At 39.1% G+C, this 14,572-nt stretch overlaps 1 protein-coding gene across 2 annotated transcripts in view; it reads right to left on the reverse strand.

The window, feature by feature from the left end:
* The window catches only part of DHX8 (DEAH-box helicase 8), a 50,659-nt gene that overhangs the window by 13,309 nt on the left and 22,778 nt on the right, over nt 1-14,572 (reverse strand). For both annotated transcript variants that reach the window (XM_039348187.1, XM_039348186.1), the window contains exons 12-15: nt 11,448-11,629; nt 4,383-4,577; nt 2,987-3,172; nt 2,613-2,823 (exon numbers count right to left, since the gene is read on the reverse strand). In XM_039348187.1, coding sequence (XP_039204121.1) covers nt 2,613-2,823; nt 2,987-3,172; nt 4,383-4,577; nt 11,448-11,629 — 774 coding nt within the window. The remainder of the gene's footprint in view (nt 1-2,612; nt 2,824-2,986; nt 3,173-4,382; nt 4,578-11,447; nt 11,630-14,572) is intronic.

Below are 14,572 nucleotides of genomic sequence, written 5' to 3' on the forward strand. Positions count from 1 at the left end.
AGCTCTGCTTCCCCAAGCAGGCGCCCAGCCTCAAATTTGCTGCTACCGTGCTTGCTCTCCTTGACCAGGTTGCTCATGGTGCATGTGGGAGAGAAAAGTGTATAGGTCAGAGGGGGGCCCACTTCCTCTTCATGCGAGGAGACCTGGGTTTGTAACCAAAGTATCCTCAGCAATTGGATGGGAGACCACCAGGAAAGGTCAGGAGGGGACAAGGGGATGGCAAAATGGCAGCAGGCCAAAGGCGGGACTTCCTTCAGACCCTCCCTGTCTCTCATTATAATATCCTCCCTTCTTCTCTTTACTTCTTTTTCCTTCCCTCTTTATTCTCCTTTCTTCTTCCTTCCTTGCTCTCTTCCGCTCTTTCCTTTTTTCTTTGTCTTTCCTCTTTCCCTTTCTCCTTTCCTGTCCCTTCTCGGATGCTCAGATGCAAAAGGGGAAACATTTCTCAATGCCTCCTTGCCTTGTGATCAAATACCACTTTTGCTAGTAGTTTGTGGCCACTTAAAAGATTGAGAACAAACCAGGCTGTTTATCCTGTGCTCGCCTTTAGTGGAATCATCCACAGACAACAGTATAGCAAAACTGTCAAAATGGGGGCTGTGATGGTTGATCAGAGCTCCTCTGCTTTTTACGTACAACAGCTTTAGCATTTAGGAACAGAGGTAGGTTAGTTGCTTTTCTATTAACACATAATCCTTAAAAGGGCTCTCCTGTAGGGACCTGCCTTTTTCTAATTCAGACTGGAAATATAGCAAAGGAAAATATTTTCCCCACTCTGTTTTGTTCTGTTTTCTCCACTGGAAATGGCTGTTTGCAACACACAAGAACTCATAATTCAAGAATACCAATGTTAACTTTGATTGCCAACAAAGTTCTGTCTGTGACAAAACAGAACACAAAATTGCTTTCTCCTTTGAACTGGGGCATCTCCAACCAAGTTGCCTCTCCTTCCTTCCTCTTTTCCTCCCTCCCTCCCTGACTCCTTCCTTCCTTCCTTTCTTCCTCCCTCCCTCCCTTTTTTTTAAGCTGCCAGAGGCTTCAGGCAGAGGTGGCAACAAGCAGGCAGCGGTAGGCAGCGGCTTCCTATTTTGACCCCCCTCCCGTCATTGCCTCAGTTCACCTTTTCCAGACCTGTGCATGTGTTTGTTTGTGGGGGGGGGCGTCTCACCCCTTGAAGCCCCTCAACAGAGACCTTCTGCAATGGCAAGCTGCAAACTAATGAAAGCTGTTTTTCGGGAGTCCTTGTTTTTCTCAATGTGATGCTGATCGCATTGCGCCCTGGCCCCTTCAGCTCCTGCTCCCAGCCCCATGGAAGGCTGCAAGAAGCTCCCATTGCAGCTTCTCTTATCTCTCCCATTCTTTTTCTCCCCAATGTCACAGCGTGGGGCTGCAAAGAAGTGAGACCCCCCCTGCGCATGTGCACACACACACACACACACACACACACACACACACACAAAAATACATGTGTGGGTCTGGGAGAGGTGAGCTGGGAGCCATGCAGAGGCCCTTCAGGAGCAGAGGCAATGAGAGGTGGAGGAGTCAAAATGAGAAGCCTCTGCCCGGAGCCTCTGGTACCTTAAAAAACAAAAAACAAAATGTGTGGAGCAGCAGCTTCCCTTTTTGTCCACCCTCCCCTCCATTGCCTCCATGCCTGGATTGACTCTATGCCTGTCGAAAGGCCAGTTCTGCTTCCAACCCCCCCCCCCAATGCAAGAAGCTGCACGCCACCGCCATTCACCTGCTGCATCCCCCCCCCCCACAGCCCCTGTGATCGCCTATCACCCATCGCACGCTGGAAGGCAGAAGCTCCATGACCTAAAGGTCCCATTCTGTCTCCTCTGCATTCAGGAAGGGCAAGTGGAGGGAGAGAAATTGGCAGCGTTGCCGGTGGCTGTGCCACCAGCAGCCGTGGCTTTCCCAGTCAGAGGTGGGGCAGTCCCAGTGAAAGGGAAGCCTTGCAGGCTGCAAGGCCAGGCCGGCAAGCAGGGCATGGAGGCACTGGTGCGGGCGCAGTACTGATGTATAACTTGGTGCGAAATGTGGTCAGCCTTAGATCCACGGTGGTGGCCTGGAGCCAGTGAGGGGTCACCTTGCTGCCGCCTCTGGGCCTGTGCCCAGGAGGCTGCAAGTGCGAGAGGACTGGCGTCCTGGGTAAAAGGGAAGCGTTCAGAATGCACTCCCCAAAGGGTGGGATGGGGGTGGTCCCTCGCTGGCTCCAGGGCGGCGCCGTGGATTTAAGGCTGACCTCGTTGTAGATCAGCACCCGGACCAAGCCGAGGCACAGTGGCTGGTCCTTCACCATTTCCAGGACAGCACTGTGGGCCAATGTGCTTGACATATCTGGTAAAGACTATAAAAGAGGCTTTACAGAAGTATGCATACAAACCTTTTTAGTGTCAGACCCATATTAAACTTTGGAATGCTCACTTGAGGAGGATGAAGAGAGATTGTAAAACTGTTCTGGACCAGTTCAAATCTTCATTATATTGAAATCAAATTCAGTGTAACAAATATGGCTAATATAATTACACTGAATATACTGAATAATTGTCCAGTTTGAAAGCAACTTCTGGAGAGAGTCTCAAGAAAGTTCTCATTCCATGGCTCACCTGGAGGTTCTGTCAAGTGGATCTGCATGACTGTAATCAGGCTGGCATCTAAGTAATCTGTCTCAGGTTCCTTGGTGTAAAGAATCTCGACTGGGTAGGTCCTACCAGGAATGGTAAAGATAGGGGCCTCATAGAAATACTGAGAGAATTTAACTGCATCCAGTGTAGCTGAAGTCACTATTAATTTCATGTCTTGTCTCTTCTGAACGGTCTGTGGAGAAAAAAATGGAGTACATTAAAAAAAAAGAAGGCAGAATACAGATAGAAAGATCAGTAGGAGGTTGAATTTCAGGACAAACTTGTGTGTTTTATTTTCTTTGAGAAATTTTCTGCTTCATCATTTTAGGATTGTGGATATTTGAAAGAGTTCATACCTTTTTCAGGAGACCAAAGAGTACATCAGTATGTATAGTACGTTCATGGGCTTCATCCAACATTATGATTGCATACTGTGTCAGATCCGGATCAATGAGGCATTCGCGAAGTAGCATTCCATCTGTCATGTATTTGATCACAGTTTCAGGACTAGTGCAATCCTCAAATCGGATAGTATAGCCAACCTTCAAAAAATACAGCAAAAGGAGTATCAGTAATGAATACTGAGCTCCTTCACTCTTAGAGAGTGATATTAAGGTCAGTTTGTTTGGGGGCAGGAGTTACAAACAGAACAAGCACAGCCTTTAGTTTGGCAGTACATCTAGAATTTGAGACTTTGTTATGGGTGAGGCTTTGTTATGGACCCACTTATAAAAATCACTATGTGGTTGGAAATTGTCTTTTATAACATGGCTGCTCTAGTAGGCATGACCAATTACAAACACCCACTATAAAGCAACTACCCCCCCCCCAGTCCAACACGACAGCAGACTTCTTCAACTGACATGGCAGAAAGTTTAAGAATAGAATACCAAGAACATAAAAATTCAGATCAGTAGTTTTATTGTAGAAAAACTAAAGAAGCAGTCTTGAAAGAATTCCAGCAACTGCTATGTATCAGATGCCAGCTCTATTTATTCTTTCAAGAAGGAGGCTGGGTTTCCATCTATTTTTTATTTGATAATGGATACAGACATACTTCTGATCATGAAAACTAGTTCTCATATAGAATACTGTTTGCCATTCAAGTTTATTTATTTTTTATTTTTTTCTGAATAGGTGGGATTACTTTGTAATTGGGTTACAGATTCATATCTTACTTTCTAACAATATGCTTCATCAATGTATGTAAATTTCACAATTTAAGAACCATACCACATAAATTCAGAAAGTATAGTTATTGAAGCAATAAAACTTTAAAGACACAGTGTCTTTAAAACTTGGGGAGAAATCAACAAAGTCAGATGGTAATTTTCACAAAATAAGACATTCATGTTTTGCATACCTAATTGAAATAAATTATGTAAAATATATTCAATATAAGCAAACTGGAAAAACAAAACGTACATTTCCTTGAAATTAACCAAATGAAGCTTTCTTTATTGTACATAATTCTCAAAACAGCAGATACTAAAAATGGGGAAGAAATCTCTGAGAAAGAAAAGTGATTACTGCATACAAACCCAGATCTAAGTTCTGAGTAAACTATCTATAGAATTCAAGGAGAGGGTTTTGTCTTGGCTAATTTAGAGAGAATGATATAGTTTATACAGATTTATTGCTGAGTATTGGGAAAAAATAGTTAAATACACCTGTTGCTTTAAAGTCTTATCATATTATTTCTTTTTTGGTATATAGCAGGATTAATTCACAAAACAGCAGAATACATCTTACCTCTTGTCCTAGACAACAACCAAATTCTTCTGAAACCCTCTTAGCAACAGACATGGCAGCCACTCGACGAGGCTGAGTACAGCCAATCTTCCCACGAGTGGTGTAGCCAGCTTCAGCAAGGTACTGTGTGATTTGTGTAGTTTTCCCAGAGCCAGTCTCACCAATAACAATCAGAATCTGGTTATCATGGACTGCCTGAAAAAAGTAGGGGGAAGCATTGAAACAGTCATTTAAAAGAGAATGGGTGTTCAAGAGCAATCTGATTGGTGCTTTTAAATCACTGCAGAAAACAGACAAGCAGAAGTGTTAGTGTGTCAGATCAAAATGAGGAATTTATTTATTAATCTTACAGATCCAAAATCTTGTTTCAAATCTTGATTCTAACTGTTAGGGGGAAGAGGGGAAGAGAAATAAATTGACTATCCACTGAAAAATATAGCAGTTTTAAGAAAATCTGGGCAGAATTTTTATTGATCAAATCCCTGAAGGTTTCCAAATGTGAATGAAATGAAACTTCCATCATTTTCCCATCATTAAAAATGCTGATTTCAGCACCTGGGAATTCTGACTAAGCAATGTCAGGAAGGCACAGCTTGCAACATTCTTTTACTTGGGTTGTAGACGGTCACTACTATTTGAACAACACCAGTAACACTCTCCTGCCAGTTGGTGTCATTTATTTTTTAAGCATTTGTCAGATAGTTTTCATTGTTTTTCTTATTGAGAGCTATTTATTCTTCAGATAAGTCATCTTGAATATCTGATAAAAAGCCGAAAAATATATTTAACTTCCGGTGGCGATCGCCGCGCCGATGGCAGCTTTTTCCCTAGCCGCCCGTCTTGAGATTGCGTAAAAACCGGCAAGACAGCGAAAATCAGCTGTTTTGCGGCTTGGAACCTTTCTTCCCGGGCAAAGGGAAGAAGGTGAGTTTTTTCCAGATAGAGGTCGAGCTCCTCTAGTCTCCCAAAGTTTTTTCTTTGGGAGACGAAGGGTGAGAGCTCCCTCGGAGTCTGGATCATCTCCGCATCCCAGGACGCCTTTGTTCTTCAGAACGAAGCCAGACGCTGCTCCCACATCTGCTGCTTTAAGAGAATTGTAAGTGAAATTAAAAGCAGATGGAGCTATTCAGGAGGATCAGACTTGTGATGATCTGAAACTTTAACTCAAGAAAGAAGTAATATCTTCTCCATTTATTACTTTTTTTAAAAAAAGGAGGGAGGAAAAAATGGCGGAGGAATCCTGTTTTTTTTGTTTGAAAGGACATCGTTAAGAAAGACTTTCACTTTCATCTGGCAATAAAGTTTAAACATTGTAACAGACTTTACTCATTTAAAGAGTTAGTTTCTCTTTTCTTATGTATGGGGGATTTGTTTTTATTATCCCCTTATTTTATTTTGCTATAAGAAGTAGCTTTTTTTTTTTTTAAGAAAAGGTGGAAAATGGCTTCAAAACGCCCTGGAATTTTTTCTCTTCCTAAAGGCTCAATTTCTTCTCCAGTTATCCAGACTGTTCAGCAATCAAAGCCTAAGTCTCCTCCACCCTCCCTCCCATCTCAGACTCTCACATTTAAAGATATACAGGATGTTTTACAGGATGCTTTGGAGAAAACTGCACAAAAGATTAAACATGAGACAGCAGAGCTTTTGGAGCAGAAAAATAATGAGATGAGGGAAGATACTGTGTTGGCTCTCCAGGGACTTGCAGCTCATGCTTCGACGACCGTGTGGATGAGGTGGTTGGAAGTGTTGAAAGATTAGAGGACAGAGTTGAAAAAGTTGAAAATAATGTTGATGCAGCACAGAATAAAATTATAATGTCACAATACAGAGATATGGAATATGCTTTGAGAATAAGAGGGTTGAAGGAGAATGTGCAAGAGAATTTGAAAGAAGAAATTGTAACAGAATTAGCCTCTATTTTGGTATGTGAATTTGAAGAAATGTTGAAAGAGATAGAAAAATTTTTTAGAGTTAATTCATGGATTGCGAGGCAGAGGAATTTACCAAGAGATGTGGTTATTTATTTTTCAAGAAAATCACTTCGTAATGAAATTATACAGGCCTTTTATAAGCAAAGATTTCAAATTGCAGCTCAAGATGTTATAATTTTAAAAGAAATACCTCCAAAAATTTTTAGAAAAAGGATTTTGCTTTTTTGGCTGAGGAGCTTAAGAAACGACAGATTCAATTCAGATGGGATGTACCTGTTGGAATAGTGGTGAATTATGTTGGTACACGTTATAGACTTAACACAATTTTAAAAGCAAGAGATTTTTATGTTTCTGTTTTGAAGGCAGGTGCACCACAGTCTCCACAATCTAAAAGGAATGAAGGCAAATCTGAAGGACAGTTGGCTGTAGGAGCAATGTCATTAGTAGGAGAAGAATTGTTGGTTGAATCTATGCAGCAGAGTTTGGAAATAAAAGAAGATCCAAAGGAACAGAGAATGACTTGTGCAGCCCATAAATGTAGAGAAAAAGAACAACAAAAGGTAGAGGTTGGAGTTACAACACAAGTGGCTACCTCTGAGCCAGTGGGAGGAACAAGACCGAAGAGGTCATCGACTGCAGACTTACATGCAGTGTTCCGAAGCCTTCAAGTTACTAAAGATGGCAAAGTTCCTGACATGGAATGTTAATGGTTTGAATTCACCACAGAAAAGAAAGAAAGTATTTCATTATTTGAAACAACACAAGAATGATGTTATATGTTTGCAAGAGACTCATATTGCATTAAAGGACCAAAAGTATTTGATTAACTCTCAAGTTCCGCAGAAAAAAGGAGGAGTTATTTATGTGAGGAAAGATTTATCACCGAAGTTAATTGACTCTGACCCACAAGGAAGATATGTTATTATTGATTTAATATTAAATGGTAAGAGATGTCTTATCATTGGATTATATGCTCCTAATCAACAACAAAAATACTTTTATAAGATGATACATCAGAAACTAACTCAATTGGATTATAAATCAGTTATTATGATGGGAGATTGGAATGTTGTTTTAGACTCAAGTAAAGACAAGAAGGGTTCTTTCAAATCTTCCAATCATGCAAAACGACCTAAAGCCTTTTTTGATTTGAAGGATGACCTGGAACTTAGAGATATTTGGCGAGAACGGAATATTGAAGAAAGAGACTTCACTTTTTTTTCAGATAGGCATCAATCGTATTCCAGAATTGACTTTTTTTTAATTACTAATTATCTTTTTTCTAGGGTGAAGAATGCCAAGATATTTCCTAGAATATTCTCAGATCATAGTCCTGTATGGTTGGAGTTATCTATTGAAGATGGGAATAGAAGGACTTGGAGATTGAATGAAAATTTATTTAGATATGAGGAGAATTTAAAGAAATATAGAAATTATTTAAAGGAATTTTTTAAATATGCATAAGGGCACTTTGATGCCAATGGTGTGGGATGCAAGTAAAGCATACATGAGAAGGGGTTTGATCTATATGAACAATGCGTATAAGCGCAAACAGATGCAGAAACGGAAGAAGAGATTAAATGTAAGGAGAAGGCTCTTGTTTTAAATCCACTGGACAATAATTTAAAGGTTTCTATAACTATGCTTAAGGAGCAATTTAATATGTTAATAACTGATCAGATTGCAATTAATTTGCGGTATATGAAACATAATACATTTTGTAATGCAAATAAACCTGGTAGGTGGTTGGCTTACCAACTACGAAAGAAACAGAAATTAAGGATTATAGAGAAAATAAATTACAAAGGTAAAGAAGTATATTAACAAAATTTGATTAAAAGGAGTTTTTTTAGATTTTTATTCAAAGTTATATGCCAGCGAAAGTATACAAGTTTCAGATATAGAAAAGTATTTACAGGAAGCACATTTTCCTAGACTTTCAAATGATCAATGAGATGAGATGAATGGTTTAATTACTTCTGAAGAGATCATTTGTGCAATTAAGCAATTAAAGGTTGATAAGGCTCCAGGTACAGATGGATTAACAGCAATTTATTATAAAATGTTATCTGAAGAAATGATAGAACTATTGAAGGAACTTTTTAATAATATTTTGTTAGGAGCAGAGGTACCTCCATCTTGGAGAAGGGCATTTATATCATTGATCCCAAAGGAAGATCAGGATTTGACTCAGCCTAAGAATTATAGACTTATATCTCTTTTTAATACAGATTATAAGATTTTTTCAAAAATATTGGCAAATAGATTAATGCAAGTTTTGAAGCATTTGATTCATAGTGATCAATCTGGATTTATAACTGGAAGATATATGAAATATAATGTTAGACAAATTGTTAATTTAATTGAGTATTTAGACAAGAACAACCAAATCCCTGCGGCTTTGATTTTTTTGGATGCTGAAAAAGTGTTTGATCAATTAGATTGGCAATTTTTACTGAGAGTAGTAGAGAAAATGAACTTTGGGGATAAATTTTTGTATGATTTTAAGGCTACATATCAACAACAATCTGCACAAATTATAGTTAATGGGGGATTAACAGATGCATTTAATATTGAAAAGGGTACTAGACAGGGATGTCCTTTATCCTCATTGTTATTTGTTTTAACTATGGAGATATTACTTATTAATATTCGAGAATCATCTAGAATTAAGGGAATAAAAATAAATAAGAATGATTATAAGTTGAGAGCTTTTGCTGACGATTTGGTTGTGACATTATCTCAACCGACAGATTCGGTTAGGGATTTGGTTGAAATTTTAACTCAGTATGGCAAGGTTTCTGGCTTTAAGGTAAATAATACTAAGACTAAAATATTACCGAAAAATATGTCTATGAAGGAAAAGGATATTTTGGCTAAATTAACAGGTTTTGAAATAGTGAGAAAGGTTAAATATTTAGGAGTATATATTACAGCTTCTAATGTTAAATTGTATAAAAATAATTATGAGATGTTATGGGCAAAAGTTCAAAAGGATTTAAATGATTGGAAAAAATTACAGTTATCTTTGCTGGGAAGAATCTCAGCAGTTAAAATGAATATTCTTCCAAAGTTTCTTTTTTTGTTTCAAATGATACCTATTTTGAAAAAAGATGCTAACGTGGAGGAATGGCAGAAGGGGATTAATAAGTTTATATGGGCAGGGAAAAAACCAAGAGTTAAGTTTAAGATTATACAAGATGTACGAGAAAGAGGAGGACTTAAGGCGCCTAATTTAAAACTGTACTATAATGCAGCGGCTTTAACGCTGATTAGTGATTGGCTTAACTTAACAAATAAAAATATTCTTTCTCTTGAGGAATGGGATTTAGTATATGGATGGCATGCTTATCTAATTTATGATAAAAAAGTGGACCAGATTTTTAAATCCCATATCTCGAGAAGTGCTTTGTTGCGTGTCTGGAAGAAGTATTATTATAGGTTAAATTATAAAATTCCAATTTGGGGAATTCCTGGACACGCGATAGAGGGAATATCTAGGGGTGTGAATTTGGACAGGATTTCTTATAAGGAATTACTTAGTTTGATAGGGAAGGATTGGAAACTAAAGTCTTTAACTGAGCTGAAGCAAGAAAATATTGTATACTCTTGGTTTCAGTATAATCAACTGTTAGGGAGGTGGACTCTAGATCAAAAGGTTGGAATTACTTTAGAGAATGCGAATTTGGTAAAACAGATTAAAGATCAAACTTGAGCCCAAATAAAGAGAATTTATAATGTTTTAATAGAATTAGATTCTGAAATGGAGTTAGTTAAAGATTTTATGGTTAAATGGGCTCAAAATATTCAAGAACCAATTTTATTGGATACATGGGAGACAATTTGGGTTAGAAATGTAAAATTTACTCAAGCGCAAAACTTAAGAGAAAATTTTTATAAAATGTTTTATAGATGGCATTTGGACCCCCAAAAGTTGTCCCGCATGTATCCTAATTTACAGCCCAAATGTTGGAGATGTGGAAGCTCAGATGCAACTTATTTTCATATTTGGTGGACTTGTAGAGATATAAAAGCTTTTTGGATTAAGATTTGGTGGAATATTCAAAAGATTTTTAAGAGAAAGATAAAGTTTACTCCACAATTATTTTTGTTGGGTATTACAGTTGATTTTGATGTTAAAGAAATTAATCTGATGTTGAATCTTATAACAGCTGCAAGATTATTGGTGGGGCAAAATTGGAAGAAAAATTCTTTGCCTACTATGGAAGAATGGATACTTAAGGTATCTAACTTAGCAGAAATAGCGAAAATTTCCGCTTATTTGAAGGACCATTCACAAGAAAAATACATTTCGGTCTGGAGAAGATGGATTGATTATATTCAAAAGAAATATGAGACTGAAAAGTATTATCTTGCTTATGAGTAGACTTTAGGTTATTGTTAATAGTTTAATATGATTGAGTTTATACTATTTTTAGTGTTATGGTTTAACTGTATTATTTTTATTTTTAATTTGTTAAAATTTGTTTTGAAAAAGGAGTTAAAGTATGTTATGGATTTGATTGTTAGTAGAGTTGGGTAATGTCAGTTAGATTATGATTGTTTATTTGTAACCCTGTAATCAGCTCTGGGAAGTTGGGGGGGGGGAGGGTTTTGGGTTATATATTGTAAAATTTTTTAAAAACTTTTAATAAAAAAAAGCCAAAAAATATATTTAACTGATTAAAAAGTCAAATTTCCTTTGAATGAAGCTTCATTCTGGTGATATCATGGATACATCACTGCAATTGTCCTGAAAAGGAATACATAGCTTTTTTCTTTCCCCACTGTTTTCTTCTTGAATATTTTTTAAATTTTCCTATCTTATCTATAGTCCTGTTTTTCTGTAGTGATCTTTCATTCATGTAATAGGGAGACATGTCCCTGCTCAGCTTCTCAACCCAAATAATGTCAACCAGGTGTTACCATATGCTAACTATATTTTGGATAAATGGAAGCATTAATGTATTAAATAATTACATTAAAAAATCTCTATTTCAGGTTTTCTGAATGCAGGATTCAAAGAAAAAGTAAAATTCAATGTATGTCCAGATTAGATAACTAGGACAGGCAAGATATTGGATTTAATGATCCTTACAATGATTTAAGTCAACTGCTTTTCTTAAAGATTTACCTGGATGAGTTGATCTTTCAGACGAAAAATTGGGAGACTTTCTCGCTGTTCAATTATTGACAGCTGTGTCTTTTTGCCATAAGAAGCCTTGTTGCCTCCAAAAGCATGCTTCTTCCATTCAGGTATGTCATTGGGCATCATACCAATACCCCGCATGTTGGCTGCAATTTGCCTTCCATCCACTGAGAAGGAAGAAAGAAGAATCACGAATCTGAGATAAATCCATAGAAGCACTATATGTGATATCTATATCTGTCTATCTATATCAGACATGTCAAACACAACGCCCCGGGGCCGGATGCGGCCTGCAAAGTGATTTTACATGGCCTGCGAAGTCATCCTGGAAACAATGAGGGAATGGCCCCCACTGCCTTGGCCCTGGCCCAGGCCAGCCGGGAGCCAATGTACAATTTTGTGATGGCCATCTATGCTGAAACGCATTCAGTCTTACCTCCACAAGGCTGTCTAGAAACAGCGAGGAACCAGCCCTTGCTGCATCGGCCCCACCCCCTAGGTGCATGGTGCATTTCTTCATTCCTCACAAAGTGTGATTCCCCCCCCCAGCTGCATTTCTTGCCTGTTTTTCTCCCTCCCTCATCTCAAATATTTTCCCACCACTCTGTAGGTAGGTAGGTAGGTAGGTAGGTAGGTAGGTAGGTAGGTAGGTAGGTAGGTAGGTAGGAAGGAAGGAAGGAAGGAAGGAAGGAAGGAAGGAAGGAAGGAAGGAAGGAAGGAAGGGAGGGTCTGAGGGAAGTCCTGCCTTAGTCCTGCCCAGCTGCCCTTTCACCATCCCCTTCCCCCTCCTTTCTGCCTATCCTGGAGGTCTCCCATCCTATTGCTAAAGAAGCTTTGGATACAAAGCCGGGTCTCCTCCCATGGAGAGGGAATGGGCCTCCCTCTGACTTCGGCCTCGTACCGATCATGAGCAACCTGGGTAAGGAGAACAAGCACAGCAGCAGCAGCCTTGAGGAGGAGGTAAGTGCAGCTGGGTGCCCCCTTGGGGAAGTGGGGCTGGGCTTGGTGCTGCGGGTGCTCGAGGGCCAGGCTGGGCGTTTGACCTCTGCTGCCCAGGGCTCCTGGCAGCCTGCACCACCATCAAGCCCCCCCGCATGGCGTGAGAGGAACAGTGAGGCTCCTCCAGTGGACCATGCCTTGGCACTTGCCCTGGTCCCACCCCGTTCTGCCAGAGACCCTCAGATCTGTCCCACTCCTGCCCAGGCCCCCTTGAAGCGAATGATGTAGAGCTGGCCATGCCCACCCAGTAGGCCACATCTACTCCATCCACGCCCACCCAGTAGGCCATCCCCCGCCACACACCCCCGCTCCCCAGAGAACAACCGCAATGCTGATGCGGCCCTCAATGAAATTGAGTTTGATACCCCTGATCTATATGCATTACGTACACATGTAAATTTATGCACATATATGCATTACATATATGTAAATTGATGCACATACATTTGCTGAAGCAAAATAATTTTAAAAAAGGGAAGGACCAGAAAAGAAATTGTATTAACTTATTAACACCAATTAAAATAATTGGTAGTTATTTATTCCATTAAAATAATAAAGTATCCCTTGTTAGGAGCCACGATTTAAAGTCTGACTCCGATCTTGAATGTGATGATATTGCTCCAGTTGAATCCATGCTTTAGAACTGTCAACCTCAGGAATCACTGTCAGAATTCAATTGCAGTTGGTAAGTCACAGGCATTTCCTATTCAGTTGGAGCAATGTTCCTTTATGAGGCTTCTCGCAAAACAAAGGGCAAGGAATGAGTAATTGCAGCTAACTGGTTGCAGACAGATTTAGGTCCTGTATTTGCAGTCTTTGCTGGACATAACTATTTTGCTATTCAGCTCTTGAATTGTATTCCTGCTTCTTGTTTGGGACTCTTGACCTTAAACTCTTGACTGATTATCTGATTTGGCATCCTGGACTCTTGTTTTAGATTACAGGTAGTACTTGACTTATGACTTGTAATGGAGTTTGGCATTTCTGGACATGAGTCATGATGGTTTTAAGTCAAAACACCAACATGACTGATCCAATTTTATAACTTTTTTGCAGTAGATGTTAAGTAAATGCTGCAGTCATTAAATGAGTCAATGTATTCCCAACGGCACTCTTTTTACCAGAAGGCCAGTTTCCAGCAAAATGTATTGTAAATTGTGTCATGTCCTTACAGAATACTGCAATTAGTTATAAAGGTGACCTGGTTGCTAAGCCTCTGAAAGGCAGTCATGTGAGGAGACAAGCAACGTATGTGCAGCCATTGGAATACCAGAACTAGATTATAAGTACCTTTGGGGGAGTTGTCATAACTTCAAATAATTGTTAAACAACTGGTTATTAAGCTAGAACTTGCTGTTTACATCTCCATTCATTCTGATAGCCATTCTGTATTCCCCCCCCCCCTCAAATGTAAGATTCTCCCCTTTCCTTTCTGAAAAATAATTATGGGAGGGGGACACTATGTTCTTCTCATTTTGTTAATATTTGAAAGGAATGGTGGAGGATGATGGATGAGCAATACTATTTTTTCTATTTTACCTTTTGAGGTCGATAAAAGAGGACCAAGATTGTTGTGGGGAAAAGGCTGACTCTATAAACCGCTTAGAGACTGCTGTTAAGCACTATGAAGTGCTATATAAGTCTAAATGCTATTGCTATATGCATATGGAGAGTTCTTTGAACAATAGTTAGGGCAAAGAGAAGGTATATCCAACCTGGCACTTTAGTTTCCTAGAATGAACTAACCAACCAGTAAGATACTTTATTTTGATAGAGATCATACTAAGAAAAATAGTGAATAAAGATGCTATTCAGGTCCAATTTACAAGCATCTCCATTCTAGGAGTTCAATGTTACAGTCAATTAACAAGTATTTGAGGATATGTTCAATCAGATGCTAGAAAACCATCTGCAGGGACAATCACCTAAATATGAGCCAGCGGTGTGCTGCAGCTGCCAAAAAGGCCAACACAGTGCTAGGCTGCATTAACAGAGGGATAGAATCAAGATCACGTGAAGTATTAATACCACTCTTCAATGGCTTGGTAAGGCCACACTTGGAATACTGCATCCAGTTTTGGTCATCACGATGTAAAAAAGATGTTGAGACT

The sequence above is a fragment of the Crotalus tigris genome, unplaced genomic scaffold (genome assembly GCF_016545835.1).
Source record: "Crotalus tigris isolate CLP2741 ecotype Arizona unplaced genomic scaffold, ASM1654583v1 scf7180000018124.1459596, whole genome shotgun sequence".
Lineage (NCBI taxonomy): Eukaryota > Metazoa > Chordata > Lepidosauria > Squamata > Viperidae > Crotalus > Crotalus tigris.